The 16,951-nt window shown below is 38.1% G+C and overlaps 1 protein-coding gene across 1 annotated transcript in view; it reads left to right on the forward strand.

Annotated features, from left to right (window-relative positions):
- The window catches only part of GUCY1A2 (guanylate cyclase 1 soluble subunit alpha 2), a 436,347-nt gene that overhangs the window by 265,801 nt on the left and 153,595 nt on the right, over positions 1-16,951 (forward strand). The window contains exon 6 of the mRNA XM_004284012.3: positions 13,990-14,133. Coding sequence (XP_004284060.1) covers positions 13,990-14,133 — 144 coding nt within the window. The remainder of the gene's footprint in view (positions 1-13,989; positions 14,134-16,951) is intronic.

A 16,951-nucleotide genomic window follows, 5' to 3' on the forward strand; every position in this document is an offset into this window, starting at 1 on the left:
AGATCTCTCGGAGATTTTTGCTGTTTGATATTATGTGCAGCTGGGAGGCCTCTTGTGGACCAGTGTCCTGAAGTTGGCTCTCCCACCTCAGAGGCACAGCACTGACTCCTGGCTGCAGCACCAAGAGCCTTTCATCCACAGGGCTCCTTAATTTGGGATGATTCGTTGACTATTCAGGTATTCCACAGATGCAGGGTATATCAAGTTGATTGTGGAGCTTTAATCCGCTGCTTCTGAGGCTGCTGGGAGAGATTTCCCTTTCTCTTCTTTGTTCTCACAGCTCCCAGGGACTCAGCTTTGGATTTGGCCCCGCCTGTGCGTGTAGGTCGCCGGAGGGCGTCTGTTCTTTGCTCAGACAGGACGGGGTTAAAGGAGCCGCTGATTCGGAGGCTCTGGCTCACCCAGGCCGGGGGGTAGGGAGGGTCACGGAGTGTGGGGCGGGCCTGCAGCGGCAGAGGCCTGCGTGACGTTGCAGCCTGAGGCACGCCGTGCGATCTCCCGGGCGAGTTGTCCCTGGATCCCGGGACCCTGGCAGTGGCGGGCTGCACAGGCTCCCCGGAAGGGCATGTGGCTAGTGACCTGTGTTCGCACACAGGCCTCCTGGTGGCGGCAGCAGCGGCCTTAGCGTCTCATGTCTGTCTCTGGGCTCCGCACTTTTAGCCGCGGCTCGCGCCCGTCCCTGGAGCTCTCTCAAGCAGCGTTCTTAATCCCCTCTCCTCGTGCACCAGGAAACAAAGAGGGACGTAAAAGTCTCTTGCCTCTTCGGCAGGTCCAGACTTTTCCCCGGACTCTCTCCCGGCTAGCCGCGGTGCACTAACGCCCTGCAGGCTGTGTTCACGCCACCAACCTCAGTCCTCTCCCGGCGCTCCGACAAAAGCCGGAGCCTCAGCTCCCAGTCCCGCCCGCCCCGGCGGGCGAGCAGAAAAGCCTCTCGGCTGGTGAGTTCCGGTCGGCCCGATCCTCTGCGCTGGAATCTGTCCGCTTTGCCCTCCGCACCCCTGTTGCTGTGCTCTCCTCCGCGGCTCCCAAGCTCCCCCACTCCGCCTCCCGAAGTCTCCACCCGCGAAGGGGCTTCCTAGTGTGTGGACACTTTTCCTCCTTCACAGCTCTCTCCCGCTGGTGCAGGACCCGTCCCTATCCTTTTGTCTCTGTTTAGTTTTTTCTTTTGCCCTAACCAGGTACGTGGGGGGTTCCTTGCCTTTTGGGAGGTCTGAGGTCTTCTGCCAGCGTTCAGTAGGTGCTCCGTAGGAGTTGTTCCACGCGTAGATGTATTTCTGGTGTATCTGTGGGGAGGAAGGTGATCTCCGATTTTGTATATTTTTAATTCACATCACACACCAGAAGTCTTCAAACTTTGAGAATCATAAAGTTTACCTGGAAGCATGTGAGAATGCAGTTAGCTTTGTCTTATACTTAGATTTTCTTTTAATAGATCTAGGTGGGGCCTAGAGATCTAATTTTTAGTAAGTACTGTCTAGGTGATTCTTATGTGGGTGGTCCTGAATTTTGCATTCAGAAAGCTTGCTTAGTGGACAATTTCCACTCCAATGTAGAAACTGCACAAATTTAAAGCATTTAGTAAAACTCTATTGGGCATCCTTATACTTACTGTGCTAGGATTCAGGGATATAAAGTTAAATATAGCTAGTAGAGGGAGAGTATAAACACATACATGCACAAATGCACACACACCCCAAAACATACTGTAATATAGAATTATGTTCATCAAATATGTGTATAAGAAAGTCACAGACCCAGAAGTAGGGAAAGTAAACTTGAGAAAACGTGAGGGCTGGGCTTCCCTGGTGGCGCAGTGGTTGAGAGGCTGCCTGCCAATGTAGGGGACACAGGTTCATGCCCCGGTCTGGGTAGATCCCACATGCCATGGAGTGGCTAGGCCCATGAGCCATGGCCGCTGAGCCTGCACGTGAGGTTCATATTAATTAGGAAGAAAAGAGTTCAGATAACCCAGGACAATCTACAACTTCAAGGTAATCTTTTGAGCAAACTCCTACTGCAGAAACAAGGTGATTATTAAAGAATATGAGATGAGAGCTTCTGGACAAGTGACATTTTTTTCCATTCCAAATATATGGTCAGGAGTCTTTCATCTGCAGGAGCAGGGTATCACCTGTAACTTTTTCACCTGGTTCTCAGACCATAGCCTCTCAGGATCTGACAAGATTGTTCTTATTAAAGGAAAAATGTGGCCCAACTCCTACAATACCACCTGCTATGTGAAGGGAAATCAGACTACTTTCAGAAGGGTAGCCCAGGGACACACTCAAGGCTATTTTGGTACTAGTCCGGTTAACTCCTACTTCTGGAAATTATCTCTGCTCCAGGGATATTTTTATTACCTCCCACTTATTGTTACACCTGTGCTTGACCAACAGTGATGTTTATGTGCTGGCGTTTCTGCATCTTGGCTCCTCTGGACTGCCAGTGCTCTCAACTTCAATAATGTAGCTTCTATGGCCATGGCCATCACTTTGCTTAACCCAAGAAAATGATGCTAAAGACTGCACTGCTTTCATCTACATTGCTTGAGCATTTGTTTTTGTCAGGGCCTTCCTACTTGCTTTTGATATATGTACTCGTGAGTCATGTTTGAAGAGAGCAAGTATATCTTCAAGAAACACAACCTCAACAACAATAAAAAACTGGGTTCATGCTTGCTGTCTGTGGCAAACTGTTCATCTTCAAGTAGGTCCAGTGGATGTTCCATACCCCTATCACCTCTGCTTGGCCACTGACACCTGGATTTTCATATTTGGCCAGGAGCCTATTTCACCCACTCAGCTGCTGAGTACCTGGAAAAACAGGAATATAAACAGCAGAGACCTGCTGAGTATGTATGAAATAAAGGGGGAAATGTAAAATGTCTCCAAATTTACCCAAGTATACAGTTTTTCCTGGTCTTCTGCTACTTACAAGTTTTCACGAAGACCTTTGCCATGCTCTACCTTTTTATGGCCAGCCTTTTGGATAATCTATGTCCATACCACCAACAATCCTTTTGTCTGGTTTCTAGTTATCAAGTACCTCCAGAACTGTTTTGTGGACTCAGGGTGCCTGCCAATCACTAGAAAACTCCTCTACTGTACCCCTCTCCCTGTCACTCAGGAATCGAACCTAATATAAGACAGGTGATTGGGCTGGCAGGTGTGGCCCAATCCTCACAGCAAGCACAAATATGGTATCCTTTCTGAAAATCAAGTGTTCTTAGCCACAATGACCTCATCATGCCCAGGTGACCAAGTGCTCTGTGAAATGCTAGGAGGGAAAAAGAAGACATTTTTCATTTTTAGGCTTACATCATATTCCAACACCTCTCTTCTCTCTCCTTCCCACCTCCATTTCTTTTTTAAAGACTCTAGGGGCCAAAAACAGAAAGCAGAACAATTAGAAAAGCAGACTTTCTTTTTTTTTTTTTTTGATAAATCAATGCATTTAATATAAAATGGGCTCATAAAAATATAAAAGATGAGTAAATGTAAAACATAATTTAGGAATTATTTATAAGTATGGTATAAAAATCCAGAATCCATAAAGGAAAAAAACTGGTACATTTGTCAGTAAAAATTCTAAAATATGTGTGCAACAAAAGTATCATTACAAAGTCAAAAGACCAACAAAATAAGACAAAAAAATGCAAATCTCATGACAGAAAAAGGCCTTAGTATACAAATAATTCTTACAAAGCTCTTAGAAAAAGGCTAATCAAAAATTTGGAAAGTTGGTACAAAACTAGAATTACAAATGACCAACAAAAAAGGAAGACCCTCAAACTCAAAAATAAGAAAATTAAAATGGGAAACTATTTTTAGCTGATCCAGTTGGCAAAGATTTGTTTTTTTGTATGTTTTTGTTTTTTTATTCTTGAATTTTATTTTATTTATTTATTTTTTATACAGCAGGTTCTTATTAGTTATCTATTTTATACATATTAGTGTATATATGTCAATCCCAATCTCCCAATTCATCCCACCACCACCTCCACCACTCCTGCTTTCCCCCACTTGGTGTCCATATGCTTGTTCTCTCCATATGTGTCTCTATCTCTACCTTGCAAACCAGTTCATGTGTACCATTTTTCTAGATTCCACATAAATGTGTTAATATATGATATTTGTTTTCCTCTTTCTGACTTACTTCACTCTGTATAAGTCTCTAGGTCCATCCACATCTCTGCAAATGACTGAATTTCATTCTTTTTATGGCTGAATAATATTCCATTGTATATATGTACCACATCTTCTTTGTTCATTCATTTGTCAATGGGCATTTAGGTTGCTTTCATGACCTGGCTATTGTAAATAGTGCTGCAATGAACATTGGGGTGCATGTGTCCTTTCGAATTATGGTTTTCTCTGGGTACATGCCCAGTAGTGGGATTGCTGGGTCATATGGTAATTCTATTTTTAGTTTTTTAAGGAACCTCCATACTGTTCTCCTTAGTGGCTGTATCAATTTACATTCCCACCAACAGTGCAAGAGTGTTTCCTTTTCTCTGCACCCTCTCCAGCATTTGTTGTTTCTAGATTTTCTGATGATGTCCATTCTAACTGGTTGGATGTGATACCTCATTGTAGTTTTGATTTGCCTTTCTCTAATAATTAGCCTTGTTGAGCACCTTTTCATGTGCCTGTTGGCCATCTGTATGTCTCTTTGGAGAAATGTCTACTTAGGTCTTCTGCCCATTTTTTGATTGGGTTGTTTTTTTTTTTATATTGAGCTGCATGAGCTGCTTGTATATTTTGGAGATTAATCCTTTGTCAGTTGCTTCATTTGCAAATATTTTCTCCCATTCTGAGGGTTGTCTTTTTGTCTTGTTTATGGTTTCCTTTGCTGTGCAAAAGCTTTGAAGTTTCATTAGGTCCCATATGTTTATTTTTGTTTATATTTTCATTATTCTAGGAGGAGGATCAATAAAGATCTTGCTGTGATTTATGTCATAGAGTGTTCTTCCTATGTTTTCCTTTAAGAGTTTTATAGTGTCCAGTCTTACATTTAGGTCTTTAATCCATTTTGAGTTTGTTTTTGTGCGTGGTGTTAGGGAGTGTTCTAATTTCATTCTTTTACATGTAGCTGTCCAGTTTTCCTAACATCACTTATTGAAGAGGCTGTCTTTTCTCCATTGTATATTCTTGCATCCTTTGTCATAGATTAGTTGACCATATGTGCATGGGTTTATCTCTGGGGTTTCTATCCTGTCCCATTGATCAATATTTCTGTTTTTGTGACAGTACCATGTTGTCTTGATTTGTAGGTAGTATAAAGCTACTATACTAGCTTTGTAGTATAAACTGAAGTCGGGGATTCCTCCAGCTCCGTTTTATTCCCTCAAGATTGCTTTGGCTATTCAGGGTCTTTTATGTATCCACACAAATTAAATTTTTTTTCCTAGTTCCTTAAACAATGCCATTGGTTATTTGTTAGGAATTGCATTGAATCTGTAGATTGCTTTGGGTAGTATGGTCATTTTCACAATATTCATTCTTCCAGTCCAAGAACATGGTATGTCCCTTCATTTGTTTGTATCATCTTTGATTTCTTTTGTCAGTGTCTTATAGTTTTCTGCATACAGGTCTTTTGTCTCCCTAGGTAGGTTTATTCCTAGGTATTTTATTCTTTTTGTTGCAATGGTAAATGGAAGTGTTTCCTTAATTTCTCTTTCAGATTTTTCATCATTAGTGTATAGGAATGCAAGATATTTCTGTGCATTAATTTTCTACCCTGCAACTTTACCAAATTCATTGATTAGTTCTAGTAGTTTTCTGGTGGCATCTTTAGGATTTTCTATGTATAGTATCATGTCATCTGCAAACAGTGACAGTTTTACTTCTTCTTTTCCAATTTGTGTTCCTTTTATTTCTTTTTCTTCTCTGATTGCCATAGCTAGGACTTCCAAAACGTTGTTGAATGATAGTGGTGAGAGTGGACATCCTTGTCTTGTTCCTGATCCTAGAGGAAACGCTTTCAGTTTTTCACCATTGAGAACGATGTTGGCTGTGGGTTTGTCATATAATGTCTTTATTATATTGAGGTAGGTTCCCTCTATGCCCCCTTTCTGGAGAGTTTTTATCATAAATGGATGATGAATTTTGCCAAAATATTTTTATGCATCTATTGAGATAATCATATGGTTTTTATTCTTCAATTTGTTAAAATGGTGTATCACATTGATTGATTTGCATATATTGAAGAATCCTTGCATCCCTGAGATAAATGTCACTTGATCATGGTGTATGATCCTTATAGTGTGTTTTTGGATTCTATTTGCTAGTATTTTGTTGAGGATTTTTGCACCTATATTCATCAGTGATATTGGTCTGTAATTTTCTTTTTTTGTAGTATCTTTTCCTGGTTTTGGTATCAGGGTGTTTGGTGGCCTCGTACAATGAGTTTGGGAGTGTTCCTTCCTCTGCAATTTTTTGGAAGAGTTTGAGAAGGATGGGTGTTAACTCTTCTCTGAATGTTTGATAGATTTCCCCTGTGAAGTCATCTGGGTCCTGGACTTTCGTTTGTTGGAAGATTTTTAATCACAGTTTCAATTTCAGTGCTTGCATTTGTTCTGTTCATATTTTCTATTTCTTGCTGGTTCAGTATTGGAAAGTTGTGCTTTTCTAAGATCTTTTCCATTTCTTCCAGGTTGTCCATTTTATTTGCATATAGTTGCTTGTAGTAGTCTCTCATGGTCCTTTTCATTTCTGCAGTGTCAGTTGTTACTTATCCTTTTTCATTTCTAATTCTGTTGATTTGAGTCTTCTCCCTTGTTTTCCTCAGGAGTCTGGCTAATGGTTTATCAATTCTGTTTATCTTCTCAATGAACCTTCTTTTAGCTTTATTGATATTTCCTATTGTTTCCTTTGTTTCTTTTTCATTTATTTCTGATCTGATTTTTATGATTTCTTTTCTTCTGCTAACTTTGTGTATTTTTTTTTCTTCTTTCTCTAATTGCTTTAGGTGTAAGTTTAAGTTGTGTATTTGAGATTTTTCTTGTTTTTTGAGGTAGGATTATATTGCTCTAAACTTTCCTCTTGGAACTGCTTTTGCTGCATCCCATAGGTTTTGGATTGTCATGTTTTTGTTGTCATTTGTCTCTAGGTATTTCTTCAGTGATCTCTTGGTTATTTAGTAATGTATCGTTTAGCCTCCATGTGTTTGTGTTTTTTACTTTTTTTCATTGTAATTTATTTCTAATCTCATAGCATTGTGGTCAGAGAAAATGCTTGATATGATCTCAGTTTTCTGAAATTTACTGAGGCTTGATTTGTGACCTAAGATGTGATCTATCCTGGAGAATGTTTTGTGTGCACTTGAGAAGAAAGTGTAATCTGCTCTTTTCAGGTGGAATGTCCTATAAGTATCAATTAAGTCCATCTGGTATAATGTGTTATTTAAAGCTTGTGTTTCCTTATTTATTTGCATTTTGGATGAACTGTCCATTGGTATAAGTGAGGTGTTAAAATCCCCCACAATTATTGTGTTACTGTTGATTTCCTCTTTTATAGCTGTTAGTATTTGCCTTATGTATTGAGGTGCTCCTATGCTGGGTGCATATATATTTATAATTATTATATATTCTTCTTGGATTGATCCCTTGATCATATAGTGTCCTTCCTTGTCTCTTGGAACATTCTTTATTTTATACTATTTTATCTGATATGAGTATTGCTACTCCAGCTTCCTTTTGATTGCCATTTGCATGGAATATCTTTTTCCATCCCCTCACTTTTGGTCTCTTTGTGTCCCTAGGTCTGAAGTGGGTCTCTTGTAGACAGCATATATGCGGGTCTTTTTTTGTATCCATTCAGTGAGCTAGTGTATTTTGGGTTGAGCATTTAATCCATTTACATTTAAGGTAATTATCAATATGTATGTTCCTATTACCATTTTCTTAATTGTTTTGGGATTGTTTTTGTAGGTCCTTTTCTTCTCTTGTGTTTTCCACTTAGAGAAGTTCCTTTAGCATTTGGTGTAGAACTGGTTTGGTTCTTCTGAATTCTCTTAGTTTTTGCTTGTCTGGAAAGTTATTGATTTCTCCATCAAATCTGAATGATATCCTTGCTGGGTAGAGTAATCTTGGTTTTCTGTTCTCCCTTTCATCACTTTACATATATTGTGCCACTCCCTTCTGGTTTGTAGAGTTTCTGCTGAGAAATCAGCTGTTAACCTTATGGGAGTTCCCTTGTTTGTTATTTGTCATTTTTACCTTGCTGCTTTTAATAATTTTTCTTTGTCTTTAATTTTTGTCAGTTTGATTACTATGTGTCTTGGTGTGTTTCTCCTTGGGTTTATCCTGCCTGAGACTCTCTGTGCTTCCTGGCTTTGGGTGACTATTTCCTTCCCCATGTTATGGAATGTGTCCACTATAGTCTCTTCAAATATTTTCTCGGGTCCTTTCTCTCTCTCTCTTCTCCTCTGGCACCCCCATAATGCCAATGTGGTGTGTTTAATATTGTCCCAGAGGTCTCTTAGTCTGTCTTCATTTATTTTCATTCTTTTTTCTTTATTCTGTTTCACAGCAGTGATTTTCACCCATCTGTGTTCCAGGTCACTTATCTGTTCTTCTGCCTCAGTTATTCTGCTATTGATTCCTTTTAGTGTATTTTTCATTTCAGTTATTGTACTGTTCATCTCTGTTTATTTGTTCTTTGATTCTTCTAGGTCTTTGTTAAACATTCCTTGCATCTTCTTGATCTTTGCTTCCATTCTCTTTCTGAGGTCCTGCATCATCTTCACTATCATTATTCTGAATATTTTTTTCTGAAAACTTGCTTATCTCCACTTCATTTAGTTGTTTTTCTGGGGTTTTATCTTGTTCCTTCGTTTTGTACCTAGTCCTCTGCCTTTTCATTTTGTCTATCTTTGAATGTGGTTTTCATTCCACAGGCTGCTGGATTGTTATTCTTGCTTCTGTTGTCTGCCTTCTGGTGGATGAGGCCATCTAAGAGGCTAGTGCAAGCTTCCTGATGGTAGGAACTGGTGGTGGGTATAGCTTGCTGTTTCTGTGGTGGATAGAGCTCAGTAAAACTTTAATCCACTTGTCTGCTGATGGATGGGACTGAGTTCCCTTGCTGCTGGTTTTTTGGCCTAGGGCAACCCAGTACTGGAGGATACAGGCTCTTTGGTGGGGCTAATGGCAGACTGCGGGTGGTCTCATGCCAAGGAGTACTTCCCAGAACTTTTGCTGCCAGTGTCCTTGTCTGTGTGGTGAGCCATAGCTGCTCCCCACCTCTGCAGGAGACTCTCCTACACTAGCAGGTAGGTCTGGTTCAGTCTCCTATGGCATCACTGCTCCTTCCCCCTGGATCCTTATGTGCACACTTCTTTGTGTGTGCCCTCCAAGAATGGAGTGTCTGTTTCCTGCAGTCCTGTTGAAGTCCTGCAATCAAATCCCACTAGCCTTCAAAGTTGGATTCTCTGGGAATTCCTCCTCCCATTGCCCAACCCCCAGGTTGGGAAGCCTGATGTGGGGCTCACAGCCTTCACTCCAGTGGGTGGACTTCTGTGGTATAATTGTTCTCCAGTTTGTAAGTCACCCACCCAGCGGTTATGGGATTTGATTTTGTTTTGATTGCATCCCTCCTACCATCTCATTGCAGCTTCTCCTTTGTCTTTGGATGTGGGGTATCTTTTTTGGTGAGTTCCAGTGTCTTACTGTCAATGATTGTTGAGCACTTAGTTGTGATTCCAGTGTTCTCGCAAGAGGGCATGAGCACAAGTCCTTCTACTCTACCACCTTGGAGCAATCTAGAAAAGCAAACTTTCTACTTGTTTCTCCTCTTGATTGTGTCCAGATGAAGAGAGGGAGGCTATCCAGTAAGGTAGACTGTCAGAGTTCTCTGACTCTCTACTATTATGCCCTCTCCCCAAACTCCCTTTCACAAGTTCTACAAAGTTCAAAGGAAGATAGTCCCAGGACTATGGGATGGAAGGACTGAGGTGGTCATGAGTTTCATGGGGCAGAGATTATTTACTGCCCAGTTATGTGCAGTGTTCTTGTAGGGTAATCCTAGCCCCAGTACCACCCTCACCCTTATTTACAACACACACATTCTTTCCTCCCCACTGTGCCCAAATTTCCAAGAAATTTCCCAGATAATTCTTGAACATTAATCTGGAGGGGAGGGAGAAGAAAACATGGGGATGAGCTTCTATTAGAAAGTATAAATAAATTATTTTAAGTAATAAATTAAAGCTAAAATAAATAAAAAGGGTGAATGCATAACTCTAAGAAGTTTATTTATACCACCTTTATTTCTTGAATAATGTAGGGAGTTTGATTATAAAGTGTTGAGAAGATATACTGAGATAGATTAATTCTTTAAAGTTTGATAAAAGCAGGTATAATAATATGTGGGGCAACAGTTGTTACATAATATTTTTAGTATTTAAGCCTCCTCTTTTATGTTCAGAGAAGGATGTAAGGTTTTTCTGACATTTGCATAAGCTCTATCTTTTTCATTTCCAAGTTTAGTTTAGTCATCTTTATTTTTATCTAATGTCATTTAAGAACAGGTTGGAGATACTGAAAATAAATGAGATGCACTATTTTAGATGGTGTCTATTAAAAAAACACTGAGACAATTATAAAGGAATTCAGGCCATAGTCAACTTTTTGGACAGTTTTTTGGTAATATGTTTATAATGTCTACTTGTTTAACTCAAGGAAACAGCCTCAAAAGAAATTTAACTGATATATAATGCTTTCACTTTCCCTGCTCCTTTTGAAGCAAAGTTGACATAAGTTCTAAGGGAATACACTAAAATTTCCACATGTATTCAATTCTGCTAAATTTGTGTAGACCTGACATTTAGATGAAGGGAGAGGAGAAAAGAATAGAGCTTTAATGGAAAGCTGCATTACTAAGGTGTTTCATCCAAGATTTTCAGGTTAAGATACTGAATATATCTACAAGGAAAGAAAAACATCTCAAGGATGTATTACTTGCACTTTACAGACATCTAGCTGTTTGAAAATTTCTAAGCGATCACATATTCATTCATGTTCTCATTAGTACTATTCACCAGATATTTCTGATCCTTCTCTGAGCACAAGTTTGGTTGCATTTTCCCATCTCCTTTTTGTTAAACATGGTCACGTGACTTGCTTTGACGAATGAATCCTGACAAAAAGCCATATATGTCACTTATGGGAGGAAGCTTTAAGAGCTAGTGTATAATCAGAACCACTTTTCTTCTGACATGGCAACCAGCTTCAGATGAGGAGATTCTATTGGCACTGTCCCTGGAGTGAAGAGATGTGGCACAATGTTTCTCTCCTCTACCCCAATCCCCTAACCCCCATAAATATGCAACATGAATCAGAAGAAACCTTTGCTATTTTAGAGCATTACGATTTGCAGGTTGTATTGTTACTGCAGCATAATCTAGCCTGCCATGATGACAACAACATATTTTAGAATTTTTTTTTTATGTCGGGTGTTTAAGAATAAGTGTGAAAATTCCACATCTTAATCTATGGGTTTTTTGCTGTCTATTTCTTACCTAGCTCTTGATCCTATTGTTTCTGATAGCTAGTCTGGATTTAAATATTTGGAAACTAAATGTTATGTAATCTTACAGGAATGGATTTTAATGTGAATTTCTTATATTTATGTTGTGTACTTAATTTGATTTTTTTTTGTCATTTGCTAACATATTGGTCCATCTTCTCCATACTATTACATTATATATACCTAAGGAGAAAGTACAACATATAACTAACTAATCTTTATATATGCCTGTGGTACAAATTCTAGAAATACACATTTAGTGGTATTCAATAAATTTTTACTGAAATGATAATGGAGTTAATACTGATGAGAAGTTTGATAATGATAGAGACTCCAAGAAAAGATAATGCTCCAGGAACATGCATGTTCAGAGTGACTGGAGTGCAGTTCAATTTATACAAATAATTAACTGCTTATGTGTTCTAATATTTGAAAATCAGAAGTTAGTTTCAAATTATATAACTAACAACATTCTAGATGTTTTAATTGTATAGAAATACAAAAGTATGAGATAAATCTGAGGTTTAGCAAAAGACATTGTGTTTTTAGGGGGAAATGGTAAATGACCACATTTCAGACGTTTGCTATTTGCTGGTTTTCTTCCTCAGTGAGAGATTTTGGTGGAAGTATATTTTAGTATTTAGAATAAAACTTTTGCTGACTCACATTGTATCATCTTTCTGTTCTTACCATACAATTTTAATTTACATTTTCTGGCCCCAGATAACAGATCCTGAAGTGAAGATTTGGAACTTCTTGATAGGTCTGAGTGTATTTGAATCATTTTTGATGCATATTTCCTGGTAAGATTCAGATAATCATTGATAATTTTGGCATCTCTAGTTTCATGACATTCATAAGTGCTGTCATCACATTCCCTAAATTTGTGCTCACAGAATTTAATGCAGAGAAGCTTTTTAATATTAAAGTGTTAGGATTCATTCACATGAAATTTAATTATTGCTGTTAAATCTTAACTAATAGAATATTTTGTAATTCTTGTTATATTTATGATAGAAGCATCTCCAGTAATTTAGAAGCAATTTTTTCCTACCCAGATCTACATGGCACACAGGTCTACATGGTGCTCATAAAATAAATGGGGCAAATGAGCAACTGATTAGAATGACTGTTATTGTAATCATAGTTAAATATGGTTGATTGTTTATTCATTTGATAGTTATTTATTAAATAGTTATATTTAAGACACTATCATGAGCACTATGAGTACAGACATTAAAATGACATGATCCTATTCTTACAGAGCTCACTTTGTAGCTGTGGATACATATTGATTATATATTGATACATATTGATTATAATCTATGATGAATGCTATAATATAGACGTGTGCTGTTGAAACAGAGTAGAAGAAAGGATTAGTTTTGCTACTAAGAACTAATGGAAGGACCATGGAGTGATTCACAGAAAAAGTGATATTGGAATTGGACATTTAATACAATAGTTCATCACTTTTTTCTAATTAAAAATTAGACCTATTGAACATAATCACCATATCTACCTTGGATAATTAGAAAACTTTCCTCTAGAAATGAGTTGTGCCTAACTTTTATACCATGTTCTATGCTTTGGAATTTTGGAAGTTTTATCCCTGGGTAAATATTGAAAATATTTAACAATCACAATAGCCATTCAGAATGGTTGCTGACATGGTATGGAAAAACTCTTGACAGTGCCTGTTAACTCTTTAATTGTAAGATTATGGATGGGTTTCTGTGCATGAAGTTCTCATCTCAAATATAACCAATACTAGTTTCTTCCATTTAGGATATTTGTGAGGATTAAATGAGATAATGCATGTAAAGCAGTTGATGCAATTAATGGTAGAAGTGTTACATGTTATAATTATTATATATAATTATATAATGATGCAATTAAGAAGAAGTGTTACATGTTATAATTATTAAGAGTAAATAAGAATAGACTAGACAACAAATTACAGATATATCAAAAAGTGTGACACCTGAAACTAACACAACATTGTAAATCAGCTATACTTCAATTAAAAAAATAAAAATAAACACTAAAACGTGTGGAGTAACTGGGAAAAATTGCAAAAAAAATTACTTTCCAGTGAAGGTCTACTCGAAGGTTTGAAGGAGATGAGTGTCTTTGTAAAAAGTCATTATTTGGAAAATATCCAGGCAAAACACTGACAATTCTATTTTTGTGAGGGATAATTATTTTATATTCTAGTTGTTTCTGATTTCAATGATCATCTATGGTGTTAATGTTGATGAACAAACAGGTCTGGGGTGACATGTTAGTTAGTATTTGACTCTGGCTGTTTGCAAACTCTTTTATGATTATACTCTATTGTCTAATTGCTTGATTTATTGATGTTTTGATGATATGTTTTCCAGTAACATTTGTGATTGCAGATAAGTATTTCGACTTTGGCTCATTATCATACATTTGCATTTGATTTGTCTGACTGCTGCAGGTGGAAACAATAGGTGATGCATACTGTGTTGCTGCAGGGCTCCACAGAAAAAGCCTCTGCCATGCTAAACCCATTGCTCTGATGGCCCTGAAGATGATGGAACTTTCTGAAGAGGTGCTGACACCTGATGGAAGACCAATTCAGGTAAGCCTCTCAATAGTTTTGTTTGAGTAGTAATGTACCTTTAACTGAAGAGGCAAGAAATTCCCTTCTGAATTCTACATACTATAATTTACAGATCTAGATAAGCCAGTTGCTCAAGAAGGAGGGATTACTAGAGATAACTCATAAACACAGGAAATGAACAAATGGAATATGACCCAAAATAGGAAAAGTTGTGTGGAAGACAAATTACTATGGGGACAAAAAAAAAAAAAAGAGAGCTAAAGGATTAAACCAAGGAAGGAACCTGCTGTCAGTGACCAATTCAACAACACCAAGCAACAGTGATGGTGAGAGTCAGTTCTGAGAGACAATCCGAAGAGCAAGAAATAAGAAGCAAGAAATTGGAGGACCTGAACAACTTCCTATGGATAGTGTACAGATGTTCTTATGAAGCCTTAGGTCTCAGGGTTACTTCTTTTTTTATTTTATTTTTTTACATCTTTATTGGAGTATAATTGCTTTACAATGGTGTGTTAGTTTCTGCTTTAAAACGAAGTCAATCAGTTATACATATGTTCCCATATCTCTTCCCTCTTGTGTCTCCCTCCCTCCCACCCTCCCTATCACACCCCTCCAGGTGGTCACAAAGCACCGAGCTGATCTCCCTGTGCTATGTGGCTGCTTCCCACTAGCTATCTGCCTTATGTTTGGTAGTGTATATATGTCCATGCCTTTCTCTCGCTTTGTCACAGCTTACGCTTCCCCCTCCCCATATCCTCAAGTCCATTCTCTAGTATGTCTGTGCCTTTATTCCTGTCTTACCCCTAGGTTCTTCATGACATTTTTTTTTCTTAAATTCCATATATATGTGTTAGCATACGGTATTTGTCTTTCTCTTTCTGAATTACTTCACTCTGTATGACAGACTCTAGGTCTATCCACCTCATTACAAATAGCTCAATTTCATTTCTTTTTATGGCTGAGTAATATTCCATTGTATATATGTGCCACATCTTCTTTATCCATTCATCCGATGATGGACACTTAGGTTGTTTCCATCTCTGGGCTATTGTAAATAGAGCTGCATTGAACATTTTGGTGTATGACTCTTTTTGAATTATGGTTTTCTCAGGGTATATGCCCAGTAGTGGGATTGCTGGGTCATATGGTAGTTCTATTTGTAGTTTTTTAAGGAGCCTCCATACTGTTCTCCATAGTGGCTGTACCAATTCACATTCCCACCAGCAGTGCAAGAGAGTTCCCTTTTCTCCACACCCTCTCCAGCATTTATTGTTTGTAGATTTTGTGGTGATGGCCATTCTGACTGGTGTGAGATGATATCTCATTGTAGTTTTGATTTGCATTTCTCTAATGATTAATGATGTTGAGCATTCTTTCATGTGTTTGTTGGCAGTCTGTATATCTTCTTTGGAGAAATGTTTATTTAGGTCTTCCGCCCATTTTTGGATTGGGTTGTTTGTTTTTTTCTTATTGAGCTGCTTATAAATTTTGGATATTAATCCTTTGTCAGTTGCTTCATTTGCAAATATTTTCTCCCATTCTGACGGTTGTCATTTTGTCTTGTTTATGATTTCCTTTGCTGTGCAAAACCTTTGAAGTTTCATTAGGTCCCATCTGTTTATTTTTATTTCCATTTCTCTAGGAGGTGGGTCAAACAGGATCTTGCTGTGATTTATGTCATATGTTTTCCGCTAAGAGTTTGATAGTTTCTGGCCATACATTTAGGCCTTTAATCCATTTTGAGCTTATTTTTGTGTATGGTGTTAGGGAGTGATCTAATCTCATACTATTACATCTATGTGTCCAGTTTTCCCAGCACCACTTATTGAAGAGGCTGTCCTTTCTCCACTGTACATTCCTGCCTCCTTTACCAAAGATAAGGTGACCATATGTGCATGGGTTTATCTCTGGGCTTTCTATCCTGTTCCATTGATCTATCTTTCTGTTTTTGTGCCAGTACCGTACTATCTTGATTACTGTAGCTTTGTAGTACAGTATGGGATCAGGGAGCCTGATTCCTCCAGCTCAGTTTTTCGTTCTCAAGATTACTTTTTCTATTCGGGGTCTTTTGTGTTTCCATACAAATTGTGAAATTTTTTGTTTTAGTTCTGTGAAAAATGCCAGTGGTAGTTTGATAGGTATTGCATTGAAACTGTAGATTGCTTTGGGTAGTAGAGTCATTTTCACAATGTTGATGCTTCCAATTCAAGAACATGGGATATCTCTCCATCTATTTGTATCAACTTTAATTTCTTTAATCAGTGCCTTATAGTTTTCTGCATACAAGTCTTTTGTCTCCTTAGGTAGGTTTATTCCTAGATATTTTATTCTTTTTGTTGCAATGGTAAATGGGAGTGTTTTCTTGATTTCACTATCAGATTTTTCATCATTAGTATAAAGGAATGCCAGAGATTTCTGTGCATTAATTTTGTATCCTGCTACTTACCAAATTCATTGATTAGCTCTAGTAGTTTTCTGGTAGCATCTTTAGGATTCTCTATGTATAGTTTCATGTCATTTGCAAACAGTGACAGCTTTACTTCTTTTCTGATTTGGATTCCTTTTATTTCCCTTTCTTCTCTGATTTCTGCGGCTAAAACTTCCAAAACTTTGTTGAATAAGAGCGGTGAGAGTGGGCAACCTTGTCTTGTTCCTGGTCTTAGTGGAAATGCTTTCAGTTTTTCTCCATTGAGGATGATGTTCACTGTGGGTTTGTCATATATGGCCTTTATTATGTTGAGGAAAGTTCCCTCTATGCCTACTTTCTGCAGGGTTTTTATCATAAATGGGTGTTGAATTTTGTCGGCTGTACATCTATTGAGATGATCTTATAATT

This window comes from Orcinus orca, chromosome 8 (assembly GCF_937001465.1).
Source record: "Orcinus orca chromosome 8, mOrcOrc1.1, whole genome shotgun sequence".
Classification (NCBI taxonomy): domain Eukaryota; kingdom Metazoa; phylum Chordata; class Mammalia; order Artiodactyla; family Delphinidae; genus Orcinus; species Orcinus orca.